Below are 23,189 nucleotides of genomic sequence, written 5' to 3'. Positions count from 1 at the left end.
TCATTGTAACATACCTTTCTGAATAAAGATCAAATCCACATTGTGAAAAAACTGAAGTCAGAAAGGAGTTCCCCAATTTCTACATATTTAATAATAGTTAACTCTTCCTAGTGAATGGAGTTTTTCAATACTAAATTACTAAATCAATTATAAGACTAATCCTTTTTTTTTTCTTTTAAAGATTTATTTTATTTATTTGAAAGGCAGAGCAAGAGGGAGAGTGAGAGAGATCTTCCACCTCCTTGTTCACTCATCAAATGGCTCCAAGCGTTGGAACTGGGCCAGGCCATGGCCAGGAGTCTACAGCCACATTTGCATCTCCCACATGAGTGGCAGAGGCCCAAGTACTTGGGCCATTTTCCGCTGCCTTCCCAGGCACATCAGCAGGAGGCCGGATCAGATGCGGAGTACCCAGGATTGGAACAGGCGTTCAGATGTAGGATCCCAGGCAGCCACTTAGCAGTCTGGGACACAACACTGGCAAGACCAGCCATTTTTAAGTTGGTGGTGAATACGACTGCTTTTTCTACACCCTGCAAGCCGCAGGCTGCCATTACAGTGCCAAGATGGACCTACAGAATGGTATTTGGTGCTTACAATGATGAGAGCCAGGGGAGGAGGATGCCTGCAGCACACACTCAAGCACAACCTAAAGTGTTCAGCTCACACCATCAGGGATCCCAAACCTCTCGGCATGCCTGCAGGAAAAGGGTGCTATGCTAAGTCAGAGAGGAACTCAATTTACTGTCAGTATACTTACATTTGAATCCCTTCTGCATTTTGTTACCTTTTCATTTTGGAAGCACAACCTCTCTTTTATTCTTTTAACCCATAATGTTGAGCATAAGGGCCTAATTCCTAATTCAGTGTAGGACACATAACAGGTACCCAATGAATTTCTGGTAAATATAAAACAAGAAAAGAGGGGTGGGCATTTGGGCTAGCAGCTGGAACACCACTTGTGGTGCCCATAAGAGAATGCCTGAGTACAAGTCCCAACTCCATTCTCCATTCCAGTTTCCTGCCAATACAGCAGCAGCTGACGGCCCAAGGAGTTGGGCCCCTGCATTCTATGTGAGAAACCCAGGTTGAGTTCCCAGCTCCTGGTTTCGGCCTCCCGGTCACAGCTACTGAGGCTCGCTCTCTCGCTCTCGCTCGCTCTCTCTTTCTCTTCCTCTCCCTCTTTGTCTCTCTTCCTTTCATGTAAAATTAAATGAAATAAAGCAAGAGAAGAAAAGAATCTCTCAGCTCCAACTTAGCTCCCCCAGAATGGATGATGAAAAAGTACAAGAAATGCACCATTGCAACATTCCAAAGACAGAAACAGAGTGCAAGCCCTTGCCGCAGTGGCAAATGCCTGACGTCTGGGGAAAACCAGCTCAAGTGAAAAACAAGGCCACCTGGCAGCAGGAGGAGGTCCACACTGAAACGAGGGTCTCTGGAGCGGACCAGACACTCCGGGAAGTCAGAGATGACCCAATTTTGCTTGATGACAAAAAAAGAATGCCGGCTTCACTGATTTGCTACTGGATGAGTCACGAGGGTGGGTAACCTCAAAAACTATGTGAGCCAGTGGAAAAATCTCAGTAATTAATGGATGCTGTAGAGCTTTAATTTAAAAATTCCGTACTCTGAATGTTTTGTCAGCTTTGTGTATCTACAGTGACTGTCACATCCTCCCATGAAAGCTCCGTGGCCTTATTTCCGAAGGCTGAGATGCCTCTGGCCGAGTTCCATTCACTGTAAATCCCAGGCAGGGAGTGAAATACCGTGGGGCAGTTACACTTGCTTCTGGACATCGAATCTCTGAATCGTGCCTGGAGAACAGTTCAGTTTTATGGCCAGCCCTGGTCTCTGGGTTTTCCACAGGCCGAATTCCTCGTACTACACTGCAGTGAAACTCAACTCACACGGACCCTAGCCACACAAACTGCACTCTGGATCTCAGGGAGGAACAAATGGCCGCTGGACTAGGCTGGCCTTCCCTACATGGCTGGAGAAAAACCAGGACATCCTGGTCAAAGTGGCTTGCATCACAGACTCTGGTGACCGAAGCATCTGTCACGAGGCACGAGGCAAGGGTATGCAAAGCCTGTTCACACTGATGGGCAAATGACTGTGGAGGGAAACAGACTGCCAGGTAATGGTCTTGCCCTTACCACAGTCACCTACTCTTCATACCAACTCGATAAGAAAGTGATGGAACTCTTTCGGGGGCTGGCGCTATGGTGCAGCGGGTTAACGCCCTGGTCTGAGGTGTCAGCATCCCATATGGGCACTGGTTCTAGTACCGGTTGCTTCTCTTCCAATCTAGCTCTCTGCTATGGCCTGGGAAAGCAGTGGAGGATGGCCCAAGTCTTTGGGCCCCTGCACCCATGTGGGAGACCGGGAGGAGGCTCCTGTCTCTTGGCTTCGGATCGGCGCAGCTCCGGCTGTTGCAGCCAATTGGGGAGTGAACCAGCGGATGGAAGACCTCTCTCTCTCTTTCTCTCTCTCTCTCTGCCTCTCCTCTCTGTGTAACTCTGACTTTCAAGTAAATAAACAAATCTTAAAAAAAAAAAAAAAAAGAATGAAAGATGCAACTCTTTAAAGGATTAAAGGAAGCTCAGAAAGTTTCAGCAATTAGCTTTTAGGACATAAAACTAAAGAGGGCAGAGCTATGAGGCAGTCTGACGTGGATTACAGAACAGAGTTCAGTAGAAAACTTAAACATCTTGTCTACTAAGTGAAGTGCTTAAAACCGAAGCTAGTACCATACAGATGTAAAAATGGGCCACAAACAGATGAACTAAAATAAATAAAAACTCCCTTAAAAATGAATGACTTAAAAACTTTTGGGAAGAATCTTATGTATTCTTTATTCTAAGTAATTCAAGCAAGGTTAGTTATTCTGCTTTTAAGTCCGTAACAAAAATAGAAACATTAAGTAACATTAAGGAAGGGAAGAGAGAATGACTACAGTTAAGAAGCTGACAACAACAAATTCTATTAAAAAATCACTTTTAGAGAACTAATTCTAAAGACACATTGGTTGGGGCCAGCGCTGTGGCGCAGCGGCTTAAAGGCCTGGTCTGAAGCACTGGCATCCCATATGGGAGCCAGTTCTAGTCCTAGCTGCTCCTTTTCCAATCCAGCTCTCTGCTATGGCCTGGGAAAGCAGAAGATGGCCCAAGTCCTTGGGCCCCTGCACCCACGTGGGAGTCCTGGAAGAAGCTCCTGGCTCCTGGCTTCGGATTGGCACAGCTCCGGCTGTTGTGGCCATCTGAGGAATGAGCCAGCGGATAGAAGACCTCTCTCTCTGTCTCTACCTCTCTCTGTAACTCTGTCTTTCAAATAAATAAAATAAATCTTTTTTAAAAAAATAAATAAAGACACACTGGTTTGGGACTATTTAGTGTTTAGGCAAACTGCTTTCTATATAATGGCCATATATATAAGGCAACACAATTTCATTTAGTCATTTTAGAAAGGTAAATTTTTAAAATATAGAACTAAATAATTACCAGCAGATAGAAGACCTCTCTTTGCCTCTCAAATAAATAAATAAATCCTTTTTAATAAAAGCGCAAAAGTTGAAAGTTAACAAATAAATAACTCAGAAAAAAAGAGTCACAAAGTAATCAGTGTTTATGTGTTTGTTGCTTGAAGGCACTGAGTTTGGGTGTAATTTGTTACGCAGCAATAGGTAACTAATACAGTGACCTTTTCAGGAAAATGCCTTTCTAAGTAGCTGAAATCTGAGCAGACGTCTCAATAAAGAACCAGTGACTCACAGATCTCAAAAAAGAGCATTCAGACAAGAGAACAGACTGAGAAGGGTACGGGCATAGAATGTTTCTGAAACAGCTTAAAGGCTCACATGGTTGGGACTTATTCTTTACACCAAAATAGTAAGAGAAGGGTTGATGCTTCTTTTGAAGAGAGATGGGAAATAACATTATTTCTATTTTACAAAGATTAAGCTTTGTAAATCATTGGGCTATGTTATGAGGGAGAAAAGGGTAGAAGGAAACTTGGCAGCCTCCTGGGTTACTCTAGGAGAGAGCTAATGCCTGATTTTTTCTTTTCTTTTCTTTTTTTTAGAAACCTTTTATTTAATGAGTGAAAATTTTATAAGTACAACTTTAGGAATACAGTGATTCTTCCACAATACCCGCCCTCCCACCCCCACTCCCACCCTACTTCCTCCTCCCTCTCCCATTCCCAGTCCCATTCTCCATTAAGATTAGTTTTCAATTAACTTTATACACAGAAGACCAACTCTATGTAAGTAAAGACTTCAACAATTTGCGCACACACACAACTATAAAAAACTGTTTGAGAACAAGTTTTACAGTTAACTCTCATAATACAACTCATTGAGGACAGAGGCCCTGCATGGGGAGTTAGTACACAGTGACTCCTGTTGTTAATTTAACAATTAACACCCTTATGTATGACGTCAGTGATCACTCCAGGCTGATTTTCACTACCTCACACCAGGATGCTAATACTGTGTCTATGAATTTTACAATGAACATTACATGAACACAACTATATGAGAAACTTATCAACAAAGTCCACATCATGCCAACAGATTCTGACTTTGGAGCAACCCAGTTAACACTGACCTAGGCAGAGGGCAAATTAGATACAATCTAGTGAGATATAATTCAAAACTCAAGAAATAACTATGCTAGTTGAAAGTTATAACTTCTCATAATTAAAATGCTGTGGGGCCTAGAAGTAAGACTTTTCCCTTTATAAAATTAAGTATTCAGTAGAAACAGCACACTTTTAAAATAAGTGTTTTAAGCAATCAATTAGTAAAGTTTTTAAAACATACTAAAACAGAGATAAGAAAGCTCAAAAATAAAGCCAGATTTTCTATTCATATCAACCTATTTCGAAAGGATTGAAGTTAATGAGATGAAATATTTCTTTAAGATAGAGAACAAATACACTGATAACTAGCAGAGTATTCTCTGGTTTCCCAGAGCATTTAGAGTTTAATTTATTAAGGCATCACAAGAATCTACATGTCCCTACTCTGAACATTTTCCAAGCAGGCACTGTTCACAAAAAGTACTTGAATAATCAAGTTTTCTTTTTTTTTAAACGTGTCTTTTCTTACTGCTTCTTTTATTATATGCACAAAAAAAAACATGTCGAGACAACTCACAGAAATACACATTTGCAAATAAGTCTACATTTGTGTACCTAGAGAACAGCTTTCAATGTCTGGCAAAAATTAAAAATCTCAATGTTTAAACTGACATGAAACAGTGAGTATAAAGAAAGAATGTCAAAAACTTGCTACCAGAAGTATTTTACTTAAAAGGCCAATATCACAGCTGGAAAAGCCACCACCTGAAACACCAGCATCCCAACAGACACCAGAAGCTCTGCTTCTGATCCAGCTCCCTGCTAAAGGCCTGGGAAAGAAGCAGAAGCTGGTGCAGGTACTTGGGCCCCTGTACCCACGAGGGAGGCCCAGAAGAAACTTCTGGCTCCTGCCTTTGGCCTGGCCCATGCCCAGCTGATGTGGCAGCCATTTGGGGAGTGAACCAGTGGATGGAAGATCTCTCTCCGTCTCCCTCTCTCTCTCTGTAACTCTGCCTTTCAAGTAAATAAAAATAAATCATTGGAAAAAAAAAAAAAGGCCCATATAATAATGACTTGGCACACACAAACACCCTACATTCAAAATTCAAGTTGCAATTTTATGACCTCAAATATTTCCACAACTTACCAAGCAAGCCTCCGAGTGAATTATAAGTAACCACTCTCATGAGATCTCATAAGATCTACTCCTGTCACTTTTTTGGGTGTGGGGAGGGTTTCTGAGCAGCTCCCCTCTATAGGAACCACCGTGTTCCTAAATCTGTATATATGAAATACATGAAACTTGCATAACTTAAACAAAATTTAAAAAAATAAAGTCACAAAAAGAACAAAGAAAAAATAAAACTTCACAGGAATACACACACTATTGTTGAAAAGAGCACTCAGTATGAATAGTAAAATCCTGAATGAAAAATATGTCACTAAGTACAGCTTAATACTTTTTTTTTTTTTTTTACAGGGAGAGTTAGAGAGAGAGAGACAAAGAGAAAGGTCTTCCTTCCATTGGTTCACCCCCCCAAATGGCTACTACGGCCGGCGCGCTGCACTGATCTGAAGCCAGGAGCCAGGTGCTCCCTCCTGGGCTCCCATGCAGGTGCAGGGCCCAAGCACTTGGGCCATCCTCCACTGCCTTCCCGGGCCACAGCAGAGAGCTGGACTGGAAGAGAAGCAACTGGGACTAGAACCCAGGGTACCAGCACCACAGGTGGAGGATTAGCCTAGTGAGCCACTGCGAAGGCCAGCTTATTACTTCTGAACACAAATACTTTCAGGATCTCTCGCAATTACTGATAGGAGTCACCTATTAATTTTTTGACCTAAGAAGATCTTCACTTTTATTCCTAAGTAATTCAGGACACAGCTCTTTTTAAAAGTTAAGTTAGACACATTTTTGTTACACAAGTATGTTAGTAGGTAATTTTTATATCATGGGGCCAGCACTGTGGTAAAGCTGTTGCTTTTGACACCAGCACACCATATCCTAGCTACTCCACTTCTGATTCAACTCCTTGCTAATCTGCCAGTGAAGGCAGAAGATGACCCAAGTACTTGAGCCCCTGCTACGCTGGTGGGAGACCAGGATGGAGTCTCTGACTTCAGTCTGGCCCAGTCAGCAGATGGGTCCTGTCTCTCACTCTCTCTTTGTTTCTGTCTCCTTCAACTAAATAAATCTTAAAAAAAAAAAAAAAAAAAAAAAAAAGTCATAATTTTAGGCTACAGTTTGTCAGCACACAAGGTTCAATTATCATGTTAGAAAATGATCTTTTTATTGACAAATTCTAAGAATTTTACTGCATTTTTGTCACTTCATATAACAAGGCAAAGCTATATCCTGAAATTTAGTGAAAGGGATGGTTATTTGGGGTAGTGCTTAGGACACCTGTTGGAACACCAACATCCCATAATTGAATGTGTGGGTTTGCTTCCTTGCTCTGCTTCTCAGTCCAGCTTCCTGCTAATACAGACTCTGTTAGAAAGCAGGTGATTGGGGCCAGCACTGTGGTGCAGTGGGTTAAAGCCCTGGCCTGAGGCGCCATCCCATAAGGGCACCGGTTCTAGTCCCGGCTGCTCCTCTTCCAATCCAGCTCTCTGTGATGGCCTGGGAAAGCAGCAGAAGATGGCCCAAGTTCTTGGGCCCCTGCACCCATGTGGGAGACCTGGAGGAAGCTCCTGGATCCTGGCTGTTGCGGCCACCTGGGGAGTGGATCAGCAGATGGAAGACCTCTCTCTCTTTCTCTACTTTTCTTTTTTTCTTTGTAGCTCTGTCTTTCTTAAAAAGAAGAAGAAGAAGAAGAAAGAAAGAAAGCAAGCAAGCAAGCAAGTGATGGCTCAAAATGTTGGGTCCCTGCCACTCACGCAGGAGACCTAGATTGAGTTCCTAGCTCCCAGCTCTAGCCTGACTCTTGCAGGCATTTAGGAAGTGAACTAGCAGAGGGGAGATCGTTATCTCTCTCTCTCTCTCCCTCTGTGTGTGTGTGTGTGTGTGTGTGTATCTTTCTCTCCCTCTCTCTGCCTTTCAAATATAAAAAATGCATATGAATAAAGTGCTGAAGATGAGTCACTACAGATGATTCTTACTTTCATCACTATTCACTTAAGCCACCACCTTGGAATTTAAAAATCACACTTTAGCCTAGAAATAATCTCAGGGCCAGTTCAACTACCTACCAGATATTTGCTTTAACTCCATTATATTCCTTTCAAATGCTCAGATAACTGAGTATAAACTCTGACTCCTTCCTGTAAGAGACAGCACTTCCCAACTTAGCAGGAGACAGTTAACAAAAGGCAATCGCTGAGCCTACAATACTAACTTCTAAATGACTTTAGAAGACCCCATTTACAGTTTACAAACAAGAAAAGAATGCACCAAGTGAACATGAATGCTGGCTAATGGAGACGAGACAAGCCAGCTTGTGACGAGGCAGTCCCGCAAGCAACACATCCCCCACTCCCTGGCTGAGTACCATAAATGCTTGTACTTGGAACATGTAAGTTGTAATTGTTTTATTTTGGGTCATAATTTTAAATTTGTACTAATAATAAAACAGTGATTATAGATAGAACACATGAGGATATTAAACAGCACCAGTAGAGGGATAAGAATAAAACAGTAATTTCGCAAATACACTCAAAATAGTACTTCAGTTGCGTTATTTACTTAAAATAGTCAAACACTTCATGAGATTGCTAGTCCCTTTTTAACGAAAAAAGCCAAAATAACTAGTGCATTCAGTGGCAGTAACTAATATTATCCAAATGTCCATGAACAAAATGGATACACTGTGGCAGACGTCATCTATAACTACATGTAACAGTTATGCAAAAGACACCAGACCTAAGAGTACACAAAGCAACTTCACAAACTTCATGCAAAATAGAAATGAGATAAATCTACTTTATGCAAAAAAAGTCTATACATTTTGCAAAGCATTCAAAAAGTTTCTGGAAAATGTGTATTATGAAAAAATTACACATGGATCTCAAGAAAATTTTGCACCAAAATAATTTTTTTATAATTCCATTTTCCATGAACTTGTTAAAGTACCCTTGTATATGGTGTCACTTATGTAAAAACTGGTCAACCCATTTCACACAGCGGTTATTACTGTCTAACAGAAATACACTCTGAAGCACTGATAATTTTTAATTTAATTTAATTTCTAGTAGTCACTTTTACAAAATAGGAAGGTAGGGCCGGCGCTGTGGCACAGTGGGTAAAGCCGCCACCTCCAGTGCCAACACCCCCTATGGCATCAGTTCAAGTCCCGGCTGCTCTACTTCCAATCCAGCTCTCTACTATGGCCTGGGAAAGCAGTAGAAGATGGCCCACCTTCTTGGGCCTCTGCACCTGTGTGGGAGACCCGGAACAAGCTCGTGGCTTCAGATCAGAGCAGCTCTGGCTGTTGTGACCACCTGGGGAGTGAACCAGTGGATGGAAGACCTCTCTCTCTCTCTCTCTGCCTCTTCTGCTCTCTGTGTAACTCTGACTTTCAAACAAATAAATAAATCTTTAAAAAAATAAAATAGGAAGCTTATGCACGCCAAAATATCTTACACAAGACAACAGCTAAATTGAAATGTAGTCCCACCAAAACAATAACTAATTTTAGGTGACTGAACCTTTCTTATTATTTAGATAAACTTTAAGAACTAGAAAAATTTTTAAGTTATAAGAACTCTGAATATTAGATCTAAAAGTAATTTTCCTTCAGTTTAAAACCTATATTTAATTTTATACTGCACTTAACAAAAATCTGTTCCAAAATCAAACACAAAGTGATTTTGAGTCTGTCCAAATTTGTTACCTTAGATAAATAATTCACACAAAATGGTGTCACTTAAAATGAAGAAAGGTAAAAAATCTATAGATCATGAGCACCCATTTTAAAATTCATCTTTACAATTAATTTCATATCACTGTTGATGATACACTAGTACAAAACTGTCTCTCACACAGCACTACCTTTCAATCACATTCATGGGTTTGTGGATACTTAGGTTGTCTGCATTTCTTAGCTACTGTAAACAGTGCCACAATAAACATGGCAGTACAGATGTCTCTTCAAGAGACTGCTTTCATTTTCTTTGAACATGTACACTTGGAGCAAGTAACTGTATTTCTGATGTTTTGAGGACACCCCATACTGTTTTCCACAATGGCTGCATTAATTTGCATCCCCAGCAGCCGCGTGCAGATTCAGTTCCCAGGTCACACTAGCTGCATTGCTAAGTGCCACTGCCACACGTGACCAGTGGCTCCCCTATAGGACAGCACAGTTGAGAAGTCATTCCATCTCTCTGACTCTCACTCTCACTGTCCTCACTGATCACTAAAGAAGCTACTCCAAAGAAGTTCAAACTCAGGCGCTGACAGAGGCCATGCAAAAAAAACCCACAGCAATCACAGTAGGAATTGTGGCCAGCTGAAGTTCCTGTGCTCCATTCTAAATGGGCAGCCAGTCATTCACCACACAGAAATACAGGATAGCACATTTCCAACAAAATTAGAAATCTGGATGTTATGTAAAATTTGTCTTTTTTCCATGTAGACACTACCGTGAAATTTTTTACAGCAGTGTATGGACCAAACCAAAACATACCCATATGCTGCACCCTGGGCTTTAAGAACTTTCTTTCCTGCTTGACCAATCGATGATTTATTGAAAGGAGTGATCTGAATCTTTACAGCTGGAGAAATCCCTTGAACAGTGAACTTCAAAGCCTCTCCGTGAAAACAAGGCAAAGTGAAAGACACTATCAAGAGGTGACTATTCAGGCTTCTGCTGTCTGTTAGCAGGAGCCCAGCATGAGCTCAACCACGTGGACATCTCAGCATGCAGAGTCTCATAAGGAATCAGGTCCAGGGGAGGACTGCCCAGGCCCCTGTCTCCGGATCACAGACAAAGTGCCTAAGATAACAGGCAAAGGTGGTGACACCGAGCTCCTACAGCAGCTATCACCCTGACTACCCAGGGACCCAGTCCCTTTGGAGCCTACCTGGCTCTCCAGGGCCTGTGAGATCTATGAAGGAGCAAGGCAATCATGACAGACAGGGCCAAGCTGCAGAGGTGATGCAGGGGTGAGCATCTCGGGCAGCCATCAGCCCCTTCCACGGAAATGGCCGACAGATATGGCAAGGGGGACAGGGTGGCAGTGGACTCCACCCAGGCCAGTTCTTAAAGTCCTGGTGAGTCACCATCTGGGAGCGTTCTCACCTAGTAGTGGCATCTGAAGAGAACAGGGTTCCCTTAGGGGAGGCAAAGCTGGACACCCTGCTGGGGCTGCTATTAAAACTTCATTTTAGTTCCAGGATGTGGGAGCCTTAGAAACGTGGCAGCATATTAGAAGGACCCCAAGTCAGGACTCAAGCAGCTTAAGCACTGATCCCAAATGTTTGGCCTGCTATGGGATTTCTGCTTCCCCAAATTTAAAATGGTAATAACACAGAACATACTACATTATACATAGTATGTTCTCAGGATCAAATTACATCATGAATACAAATGATAGCAATTTCAGAAAGTAAAGTTCTCGTATCACTGCAGTATGTTTCTTGTGAGTTAGTGAATTATAGGAATGCCTTTTATTAAACACTACTTAGGTCTCTAATGAGGACAGTTAGGGCTTTTAGGGGAATAGCAGCAAGCCCTGATGACCCCCGCAACAGACTCAGTCACCTGCATCCATGTCAAGAGGGTTCATGGAGCAGGACCAGGGGAGGTCACATTCAGAGATGAACTTGAAAGGACCTCAGAAGGAGGAATCTGCCCTACAGCAGTGGTTCTTAACCTTTCTCAGGACACTGATGCTTTGAGAATCTGATTAAAGCTATGACTCTTGTCTTGGAAAAAGACACAGATGTTTTCAGGAGGTTCATGGGCCCTCATGGATCTCAAATGGAAAATGCCGCCCTTCAGGGAGGGAGGGTGACAGACTACACACTCAGTGTGGTCTCAGGCAAGGACTTGTTGCTGTAGGAGGAAGCTTTGAGAACAGCTGGAGGCCAACAGTGAAAACAGGGCAGATTTTCTTTATAAAGGCTCAGCCTCTATTCAACATATTGTTACTGTGGGCCCTCAGAGGAAGACTAGCTAAAGGGTCTCACCTGCACTCGCAAACACCATCATTCTAGCTAACTAGTACCTGCCGCTTCCTTGTACCATTTCAGCAGCAGAGAACACCCTCTAAAGTCCATATGTGCCCTGTTCAAACTCACGGACTACAAGGCATGCAAGGAAAATACAAAATGTTAAGCCTCCCTAAGAACTACCCTGCATATTATCAATACATCATGAAAAGGTAGAGAAATGTCCCCCTTTGGGCTTTTGGAACAGAGAACAGAGTCACATGTTACTAGGAACTTAAGGTATGCATATGAATGTCACCAAGACTAGAAGTCCAAAGTCAATAAGAACAGTGTTCGGCATGGCAGCAACCTAGCAAACACACAGAGCAATGGGACAGGAGGGGACACAGGAAGTACACAGCAACTTCTCACCGACAAGAGCAGAACTCCTCTCGACACTTCAGTGGAATAAGACCTCAAACACAGTTTGACAAAACATTCTCTACTCACTTCCCAATCCCATCTCCTAGAGAAATATGCCTTAGACAGTAAAATGGAAGTCAAACAGAAACAGAAACAGTCCAACATACTTCTAATGACTAGATTATGTTTAGGAAAATGAGGACATTCCATGAACTTGAAATTACAAATTTCAGAATATTTAGTGGCTTCTTATGATATGCTCTTATATTCTGTTTCTTATTCTATCACAAAAAGTACTCCAATAATGCAATCTAAACTTGACTTTTAACGCACAGAATACAGTGAAATTATCAGCCATGCAATTAATGTTCTTTAAGTCAAAGATATCTTTTTAAGACCAACCAAGCTGAAAAATAATGGCAAAATGTAGATAATTCTGGGTTTTTGAGTTGATGTGCCTCTACAGTAAACAGGATTTATTCTTCACATTCTAACAAGAGTAATCTTTGACATTAATACAATTTCACTTGCTTTACAGCATGCCAAATGCTAAATAGAAAATAAAGTCCTTTGAAAAACTCCATCTGAGGGGCTAGTGTTGTGACACAGCCTACTAAGCTACCAGCATCCCATATGAGTGCCAGCTCCGGATACTCCATTTCCTATCTGGCTCCCTGCTAATGCGCCCGGGAAGGTAGCACAAGTTGGTCTGAGCGTTTGGGCTTCTGTGACCCACGTTGGAAACCCGGATGAAGCTCCAGGCTCCTGGCTTCCATGGGCCCAACCCCAGCCACTGCAGTCATTTGGCGAGTGAACCAGCAGATGGAAGCCCTCTTTATAACTGCCTTTCAAATAAATAAATAAATCTGAAAAATAACAAAATTTTAAAATTTCTAAAAAAATCTCTGTTCACTAAAGCGCTAAGATACTGCTTTATCGGGGCCAAAATTATAAATTTCATAACATCAAATCTCAGTAAAGCAAAACTTGTTAATTTGCTCTATTCAAATCAAATTAATAAAATTACTAACTATCCCATTTTTATCTATGCCTATAATATTTATCTATACAATCAAATAGCTATGTCAAGAGACAAACAATATCAAAGCTCTCAAGTATTCTGATTTGCAGATTTCTTTTTTTGTGTGTGTTTGTCACAAAAATTCCAATTAAAGGGGGTATTTTGAATGGGATGTGTACTGGAAAATACACTTAATTCTTCTAAAGTGATTTTTTTAACCTACTTACTCTAAAAGACAAGCAAATGTTATCACTCAAATGTCCTTTAATGCCTGGCCCTCAGGATGACAATACATCTCTTACTTTTCTGTTCACTATCCATCACACTCTGACATTCTATATACAAAAAATAAGTAAGGCGATACTTTTTAAAATGCCATACTGTTACAGAAAGCAACACGTTTCCTGCCTATGTCCCTCCAGGCTGCAAGTCTACTTAGCGAAGCTTATTAGCGAAGGGCAATGACTGGCACATCTTCTGTATAAGCACTCACAGGCCAAGCAAAACAAAGAACACAAATATGTCACCCAGAAATGCACAGCGTTGCTTAAGAACTGCAATGCCCATTTCTGCTCAGAGAGGAGGGTGTTGCTGATCAACAAAGGCAGCACAGGGCAGTAGAGGAACCTATCTTGTGTTGGAAGTTAGGTTATGTGAACTCCAGGCTTAGCTCAAGACTCATGGGATGTGATTTATCCATCCAGGAACACAGTTTGCTAACTGTAAACGTCAGTGCTTGTATCAGATTTTCTCAGTCAATCCATTCAGACATGCAGGTACTCTTCATCTGATTTTTTTTTTTAATTTATTTATTTATTTGAAAGGCAGAGCTACAGAGAGGCAGAGGCGGAGAGAGAGGTCTTCCATCCACCGGTTCACTCCCGATGGCCACAATGGCCGGAACTGTACCGATCCGAAGCCAGGAGCCAGGAGCTTCTTCCAGGTCTCCCACACAGGTGCAGGAGCCCAAGCACTTGAGCTATCCTCCACTGCCTTCCCAGGCCATAGCAGAGAGCTGGATCAGAAGTGGAGCAGCTGGGACCTGAACCGACATTCGTATGGGTAGCGGCACTGCCGGCAGCAGCTTTACCAGCTGTGCCACAGCGCCAGCCCCTCATCGCCCGATTTCATACCACACCCATGCAAAATCTGCACAGCTAGTATGAGTTATCAAATATTCATTTTTCCCTTTTATTAAATTTCTTAAAAAGGAATTTTATACCACTACTTTGTAAATGAAAGATCTGATTTATATAGCGTTAGTAGATGGCAATTAATTAATTATTTAATTTAAAATCACATAAAGCAATAAAGTAATACTAATTCTAGCTAGCATGCCATTGGCTGCCTAGCGTTTTCTCTCTTTGAAGAAACAGACAACCATATGTATGAGAAAACTATAGCATCAGAGTTTCTCCTTGACCTGGGAATAAAGCAGTGACAGAGAATTACATTATGTGATTTGACTTTATTTCCAGGAGCCTCCTAAAACCAACTCCAGTGTCAACCAAATCACCTTTCAGACCAGCAGCAAATGCACTGCACCCTAGAAATGCTGCATTAAATACCCACATCTGTTACTTTCAATTCTAAATCTCATCTTGAATCATATGATCCACCTAACCCATTTTCTCAAAACCAGTAATACTGGCATGAGGCACACAAGAATAACTTAGAGAGCAATGGTGTACTGTGGAAACAACACGGCTACTATCACAGAAGGGTTCTAATATCAGTTGCATTTCATCTTAACACTGACAAGTTAATTAACTTCTCTAAAGCCTCAGATTGTTCATTCAGGTTAAAGAGCTAGTGTCATCGTCAGGTGGCATTATGCATGGGAATATGCTTAGCATAATAACTGAATATGACAGGTACTCAATAAATGTTATATATTAATAATTTAATTTCTTCTAATAAATAAATTTCCCAAATCCTATCAAGATAAACTCACTCTATGTAATAATGGCTATAAAGGAAAACAGAGCATACCATTTTTTCTTTTATAATAAAGTTACATTATAGACAACTTTCACTTCTAAACAAAGCTACAAAAACCACAAATCACTTACCGGCAAAAGGAGCAAAAATATTTTGCCCTCAATGATAAAACAAGAACACTTGGTTGTCAACATAAAAAACAGCAACTCTTAGTTGCTTTCATGTAAAGCATTTTCAGAGTTTTTTTCCTTTCCAAAAAGGGGTCAAAAGGATAGAAATGATAGAGTGAGAGTGCCTTAAATAAAAACCAAGCTGGGCATATAGCTCTGAAAAGGACCACATTTAGGACACAGCTCAAAACACCATTATCTACTAAATGTGGTAAAGGATGTACAAACTAAAAAGAAAGCACAATATTAATCCAGCAACAGGAGTCCTGGTCACCTAACAGATGGCAGCAGCAGTATATATGCTGCAGGATGTGTGCAGGTCTCTGTAGACACATTATTTTTAATCCATACAAGTGTGTAAGACAGACAACAGTATCCCTAGTTCAAATACAAAGAAAGTGAAATTCAGAGAGCTAACGCTGCCTGCTCAAGGTCACCTTCCCACAGTTGCATTCAGTCTGCACCTGATGCCCAAATCCACTCTCGCCTTCACTATTCCTTGCTGCCTTCTTTTCAGGGCATAAAGGTATGAACAAGAACCCTCCTTGATGTTCTGAAAAGTCATCAACTGAGATCAGTCCCACTTTCTTGCCTTTCCCTCTCGGTGGTTTCTCTTCAGTCCTCTGCTTTTCATCCATGCTATCATCTGTCAGTGTTCAGTTCTCCAACTCCCAGTCACCTATTCTGTAAGTCACTGACACTCGGTCTCACGCCCACGCCCTGTCCTTGCTAAAACAAGATCACGAGAGTTAAATTAAAGCTCCCAGATAACACGACATTCTCTTCCAGGGTCAATTAACATTTACCCTCATTCCAGACCTGGCAAGTTGCACTTTACAGAAAGGACTGGGTGTGTATGTAACAGGGCGGAGGGACAGAAGGTATGGATCAGTTCTAGATTCTTGTGCAGACCATGTACATTTATCTGAATACTTCACTGAGTCAACATTTCAGCAAGTATCTGGAAGTTTTTATCTTTTATTCTAGTAATGAATTGACATACAAAAACTACTACTGAAACAGTATTGTTAGTAGACAATGTCTAATTGATGTTTGTTACATCCTAACTTTGCACTTGAATATGAGATCCCTTATCACGCATTGCCCGCACTCATGGTCTGAATTACCAAGGGGGCGGCGCTACTGCACAGCGGGTTAACACCCTGGCCTCAAGCGCTGGCATCCCATGTGGGTGCCAGTTCAAGATCTGGCTGCTACACTTCTGATCCAGCTCTCTGCTAAGGCCTGGGAAAGCAGTAGAAGATGGCCCAAGTCCTTGGGCCCCTGCACCCACATGGGAGACCCAGAAGAAGCTCCTGGCTCCTGGCTCCTGGCTCCTGGCTTCGGATGGGTGCAGCTCCAGCCATCGCAGCCATCAAGGGAGTGAACCAGCGGATGGAAGACCTCTCTCTCTGCCTCTCCTCTCTCTAACTCTGACTTTCAAATAAATAAATAAATCTTTAAAAAAAATAAATTACCAAGGTTACGAGCCACTCTATTGTACATGAGCTTCCCTAATAGCAAGCTTCCCCCTTCTAAGTCTTGTACACCAGCTAACACTACGGAGCCTACAACCTATCATATGTATTATTACCCTGATTATCACACATGAAGAAACTGAGTCGCAGAGAAGTGAAATCACTTGGCCAAGATCACAGGTAGCAAAAAATCTCCTTATCCCATATTCATTACACCTCACTGATCATAATATAGAAGCATATTCATAGAGAGAAAACACTACATAGGTACAGGCCTCCTGTTTACTAGTCCTGGGCGCAGCCACTTGGCCCAGCAGTTAAACCTCTGTTTGGGATGATCTGTCCCGTATCGTCAGAATGCCTGGGTTTCGGGCCTGCCTCTGGCTCCCTGCCTCGTCCCAGCTCCCTGCTAATAAGTGACCTGTGAGGCAGAAGTAGCTGGGCTCCTGCCGCCCACAGGGTGACCTGGATTGAGAGCCTAGCTCTGGGTGCAGTCCTAACCACTGAGGGCATGAGGAATGAACCTTAGACGGGGAGCGCTCTCTGTGACTCAAATAATTAATTTTCACAAAGAGCCTAGTCCTCAGCTGAAGGAGACTTGTTTTTTCTGAAAACAGACTGAGGAAAGAAGGAATCTAAGAAAAACCAAGCACAACAAGATGTGTTCATATTGAGACTAGTGGGCCACCCTAAGGGTTAGGGGAGCACAGTGCACTTAATAACAAATATGATCCCTTGAAGCACCAACTTTTTAAAAAATTTTTCAATAAATGTAATATACTTACCTGAAATGGAAGCATAGAAAACATTGCACAAACCTTTTCTTGGTGTTTTCTATTATTTGGAAGACCAGAGGCATCCTGATATTGTAACACAGTGTTTATTTGCCTCTCTAGTACATGCCTTTTTAAAAAATTAAAATAGAGGGAGCGGTGCTGTGGAGAAGTAGGTTAAGCATTGGCTTAATTAAGCTGCATTCCATAAGGGCAAAGGTTCGAGTCCCAGCTACTCTACTTCCTATCCAGCTCCCTGCTAATATGCCTGGGAAAGTAGCAGAAGACAGCCCAAGACCTTGGGTCCCTGCATGCATGTGGGAGACATGGAAGAGGCTCCTGGCTTCAGACTGGCACAGCTCTGGCCGTTGCGGTCATTTAGGGAGTGAACCAGCAGATGGAAGACCTCTTTCTGTCTGTAACTCTGCCTCTCAGTAAATACATGGCATTTTAAAAAGAATTTAAATAGCTATATATTGCTCCCAGATCTTACTGCACACACCATTGCTTCGCAGTCACACCTTCTTCCAATCTGCATGATCCAGAGAGAGTTAATCAATGTCCAGGAAGGTCTCTTCTCCAGGGTAACATGCACTGGAATTAGGCCTGCTTATCTATTTTCCTTGATGTTCAGTTAGGTACAATAAAGGGTAGTGGCTAACTATAAAAGCAAATTCTGCCACATTTACAATTTTACCCTGAAAAAAAAACCTGGTAAGAGAGAGATGCGGTATGTTACCTCAAACAGGACTCTGATGAGAATTACAGCTAATTTTTAATGAGAAGTACCTACTATATGCCAGGGGTATGCTAAGACCTCTACAAGTATTATCTTATTTAATCCTCACATCACCCCTATCCAACGGATCTTTCTAAGCTGTTTAATAAGCAAAATGAGGCAGGGCTGGCTTTGTGATACAGCAAGTTAAGCTGCTGCCTGTGACGCCAGCATCCCATGTGGGTGCCAGTTCAAGTCTCAGCTGCTCCACTTCCAATCCAGCTCTTTACTAATGCACCTGGGAAAGCAACGGAAGGTGGTCCAAGTGCTTGGGCCCCTGCCACCTACACGGGAGAACCAGTCAAAGCTCCTGGCTTCAGCATGACCCATCCCTGGTCATCATGGCCATATAGGGAGTGAACCAGTAGATGGAAGATCAATTCTCCCTCTCCCTCTGCCTCTCCCTCTCTCTCTGTAACTCTTTCAAATATAATAAATCTTTGAAAAGAAAGAAAGAAACAAGAAAGAAAGAAAGAGGCGCATGTTCACCCAGGAAGTTGCAGAACTAGAATGTGAATCACAGTGCAGACACTAGTCTGCCTTTCATCACATGCCCAGGATGAAAGACTCACATGTCTTTGAGGCCAACTCAATCAATGGGAGAAGTGGCTCTGTTTAAAGATCATGCAGCTGTGATTCTCAACCAGTGTAGCAACTGGAAACCACCTGGAGAACTTTAAGGTCTACTAGGGCTGGGTTCTACCCCTAGAGACTGGGACCTAATTAGTCTGGGAGCCAGCCATGCCGGTGGCTCTAACAGGCAGTTCAGGCTGAGAACCACTGCCTATAGACACACAGAATGGTGCACAGCTCAGTTAAAAGGATTTTTTTTAAAGTTTAAATGTTAAGTAAATACTGGGCTGACCAAAGGTTGTTGTTCCTTACCTCTCCCACTAGTATGTGACCTCTGCCCCAGTCCTCAGTATAATTAGGGTGCCCGCTTGGGAGCTGCATATAGATGACTGACAGACAAATGAACATTGTTTCTAATGCAGGGAGGGTTGCCTAGTCTATAAACTCTCCCAGCACCTTTATGAGGCTGTTTTACAACAAAATGCACTTGGGATTAGAAGTAACCTACTTGCAAAGGAATCTTTATAGTATTACCAATTCTTAAACTGAAGATGACCCAAATATGCTCACTTAACAAATAGGTACCATCAGATTATGGAACCAAACTAATATAATGTTTTCAGGGCTCGTTTTTTTTAAAGGTCACTCATAATTAACTCATCCCAATTCAAGCCCAGTCCAGAGATTCCACCTAATAAGCCATAGGAGTGAAGAAGCTGATTCCCTAAAATTCAGTTGATAGGGTAATACTAACCACTGTTACGCAAAAAAAAAAAAAAAAAGTCATTTGTCACTGGAAAAAGAAAGCAAAAGCTACTTACCATCCAAAAATATTCACTAAATGGGCTGTAGATGTGAAGTTCAAAATAAAGGCTACAAAAGTCAAGTGGATCCATTAAAAAAAAACTTTAGCTGCGTTTGAAATGCTTTATGCATAGTCATATTTAAGTGTTGTAGCATCGCAATCCAAGAGAAAATGGCAAAAAAGTAAATTAAGAAATAAACTTTAAGACTACTCATTCAAGCTAAGTAGGACATTTCCATCTCCTGCTGTGGGCAAAATTGTGCATTTTCATGATCCTGTGTTACCATTCGCTACCCTTCTCCTCCGTTACCACCACCTAAAGAAGGCAAATTAAGGGAGATAAGAAACTGACAGTGATTTTCAAAATGGAATACTTCCAATAGAAGCCATCATGCAGAAACCAGGGGCTCTGGCAACAAGTTCGAGCGTCGGCAGCTGAGGCAAAGGAGCTCCTCCAGCCAAATATTTTGTTGTTGCTGTTGTCTGGTCTAGTTTTCGAAAAGCAGAGACTCAGAAGCGAAGCCTCGGAGAACAGACCAGTGGTGTCTTGGACGAATTTTCTCTCCTTGACTCAGATTATTCGTGTTTGTTGCTGGAATAAATATGCACTCCCCCAGGAGTCACTGTGAGGCACTGGGCAATGCTGAGGGGGGGGGGGGGTGGAAATGCAGTCCCTGCCTCGATGGGACTCCTAAACCAAGGCACACAAGCTCAAGGAACCAGCTATCCAAGCCCCTCACAGCCCCACCGTGGAATCCAGTGCTGCTTCCCTACTATTAGACAGCAAAATTCTCCCTTGGCCTAATTGAACTGAACTTGACAGGAAAACTGCTGCTATTTCTTTAAGTAGATAAATGCCCACTCTTTTCAAACCAACCATAACATGTGGGTAGATAGCAACAAGTTGAGTGAAAAAAATATTTTGAACCTAAAAGTGTACCAAAACAGGTTTTTCCTTTTGAACTAAGCCCAGCCACTTATTTTCACAGCCTCTGGCCATGCAGCCTCAGTGAGTTAAAAATACTTTTCTTTCTTCTAAGTTGGGAAGAACAAGCAAGACGAAGCAATCAGCTGTATATCATTTTCTGTCATCTTAAATTTTTTACTAGAAAACAGTCAGAATAGCTGGAGCAACAAAAGGCATCTGTTTTATATCTCCATACACACACACACACACAGAAACATTCCTCCAGGTTCTGTCTGTCCTGTTACATGAAATAAGGTATATTTGTATTATCAGCAGGGACTGTCAACATTTGACTGCTTACAGCTTTTTGTTCGGGGTCCAGGAGAAAGCTTCGTAAGTTGAAAACTAACCACAAGTACAGGCAAAAGCTTGGATAGGGTGATTATGTCCTCAAAAACACCACATGGTGCTTACTGTGCAATCATGCCTCAAGCATTTTCGAGATTTACAACAAATGAGATTATAAGCAGGATACACAATTTCAGTCTTTCTACAGGTTTTATTCAAAGTGTGTTTGCTGTGCCTAGCAAAGTGACAAATTCTGTTTGTCCTCTTCCACCGCCCAAGGCTGAGTAAAATGTGTGTTCGTGCACACACACACACACACACACACACATTCTGTGATGAAAAGAAAGCTACTAGGGAAGAAAAATAAACCTTAAACAAAAAAATACCTGCCAAGAGTGTGAACGGTTAAGTAGTATGGACTTTTCCAACACACCCAACATGGCGAAATCATCCTATTAAACTAACAGAATTAAAAACTCTCAGGTCTAGGTTCCATTTCACTGGGCCATTAGTTTGGACTTCTGGGTCATGGCTTCAGTATGTCCCTGAAAATCAGCACAGTTTGGAACGTCTCTGCCCAACTTTCCATTTCCTATGGCGGCTGACAAAGTGAACTGGAGAGCAGCTAACCCAGAACCCCACCCCCACCCCCACTCCTCCAGAACCATGCCCCTCCGGGATGGGCTGGCAGATGGGGCGCGAGGCTACCAGTCTGCGCGTCCGGACTGCAGCTGAGCCTTTGACAAGCGCTCGGGAAAAGGACCCCGCGCGCAGCTGCCCTCCTAACGCCCAGCGGGATGACGGGCAGGTGTCCCCGATTCCAAACGCAACTGCTGGGAGGCGGCGGGAGGATGGGAACGCCAGCTCCCCGGACGCTCCCGAGGGCCAGCAGCCCTGCGCCGCTCGCCTCCCGCGTCCCTGAAGGTCAGCCGTGGCGCCCGCATTGCCAAGGCTCACCAAAAACCACTTTTCCACCCGCGGCGGATGCGCGGGGCGAAGTTGGCCCCGGGCCGCGCGCGTCCCGTTAGCCGTACCTTGCAGTTGGGCGGACAGGGACTCCTGGTGCTGCTGGTACTTGAGCGCCACCGCCTCGGCTTTCCGCAGCTGCGTCTGCAGCTCGTAGTAGAGCATCGCGCCGTAGAGAAAGCCAAACACCACGGTCAGCAGCAGCAGCGTCTGGAAGATCCGCTTCTGCTTGCGGGAACACATCCCGTTCCCCATAGTCCCGTCTGCACCGCGCGCCGCGGCCGCCGCCGCCGCCGCCGCCGCCCCTCGGCCCGAGCGAGAGCCTCAGCAGCGGCCACCGCAGGAGGTGGCCGGACGCAGCATGAGGAGGAGACGCGAGACACAAAAGCGGGGCCCGAGGGGAAGTGGCGCCCGCTCAGCCCCCGCGCGCCGCCGGGCGCGCAGCCATCGACGCCGCCAAACTTCTGCAAGGCGCGCTCCCCACGAGTACCCGGCCCAGCGAGGGGCCCCTCCGCATACTTCGGAGCGGCTGCCCTCCGGCCGGTGCCCAAACGCCGCTGCCCGGGTCCCTCCTCCCCACTTTTTGGCCCGGCGGCTCTCGCGGTCCCGCCCCGGCCGCCTCCCGCCCCCTCGCGGCGGCTCCCCTGAACGACTTTGCGGCCACCCAAAAGAGGGGGTGCGCGCCTAACAAAGGGGCCCAGGCGGCGCCCCGCGCGCGGCCTGCCGGGCGGGCGGTGGGTGGGGGCCGGCTGACCCTGCGGGCTCGGGGGCGGCGGGCCCGTGTCACTGACGGGGCTGCCTGGACTTCGGCCTCCGCCGCCTCCCACCCCACTTACGTGTCACCCACGGCCCCGCGCCTCTGGCCAACGGGATTCCGGGAGGAAGTCCCACTCGGGCTCCCTTGCTCATTGGGCCGGTCCGAGCCGCCGCTCCCTCCCTTCGGAGAGGCAGTGCCGGGCTCGATTGGATGCCCGCTTTGTCCGTCCGACCCCGGGACCGCGCCTTCCCTCGCAGCGCGGGGGCCGGCCCGGGGCTCCGTGGGCAGCGCGGCTGCCTGGCGCCCGGGTGAGCCCACGTGGAGCCCGGGCGGGTGGGGAGAGGCGGAGGAGCAAGGGGCGGAGAGCTCGGGGTGGCGGGGGACTGGGCGGGCTGAGGCCGGGTGAGGTTCTTGAGCACGTGTGTGTTGAGTGAGCGTTGGGGACCCCGCGCTCAGGACGCACGTGGGCACAGGAGAGCAGTGTCTACGCAGACCAGGGAGTGGATGGCAGCGACCGCGCGTCTTTTCCTATGCAGCCCACTGATGCGGCAGACGCGCGCGCTGGCCGTGCAGCC

The 23,189-nt window shown here is 44.2% G+C and overlaps 1 protein-coding gene across 7 annotated transcripts in view; it reads right to left on the bottom strand.

Annotated features, from left to right (window-relative positions):
• GOLIM4 (golgi integral membrane protein 4) overlaps nucleotides 1-22,733 on the bottom strand; it is an 88,304-nt gene extending 65,571 nt beyond the window's left edge. For all 7 annotated transcript variants that reach the window (XM_017346894.3, XM_017346897.3, XM_008266447.4 and 4 more), the window contains exon 1: nucleotides 21,926-22,733. In XM_017346894.3, coding sequence (XP_017202383.3) covers nucleotides 21,926-22,112 — 187 coding nt within the window. In that variant the 5' untranslated portion in view covers nucleotides 22,113-22,733. The remainder of the gene's footprint in view (nucleotides 1-21,925) is intronic.
• Nucleotides 22,734-23,189: the final 456 nt, after the last annotated feature.

This window comes from Oryctolagus cuniculus, chromosome 4 (genome assembly GCF_964237555.1).
Source record: "Oryctolagus cuniculus chromosome 4, mOryCun1.1, whole genome shotgun sequence".
In the NCBI taxonomy this organism is placed as follows: domain Eukaryota; kingdom Metazoa; phylum Chordata; class Mammalia; order Lagomorpha; family Leporidae; genus Oryctolagus; species Oryctolagus cuniculus.
The sequence above is the reverse complement of the archived record's forward strand: the minus strand, read 5'-3'. Positions and strand labels throughout refer to the sequence as shown.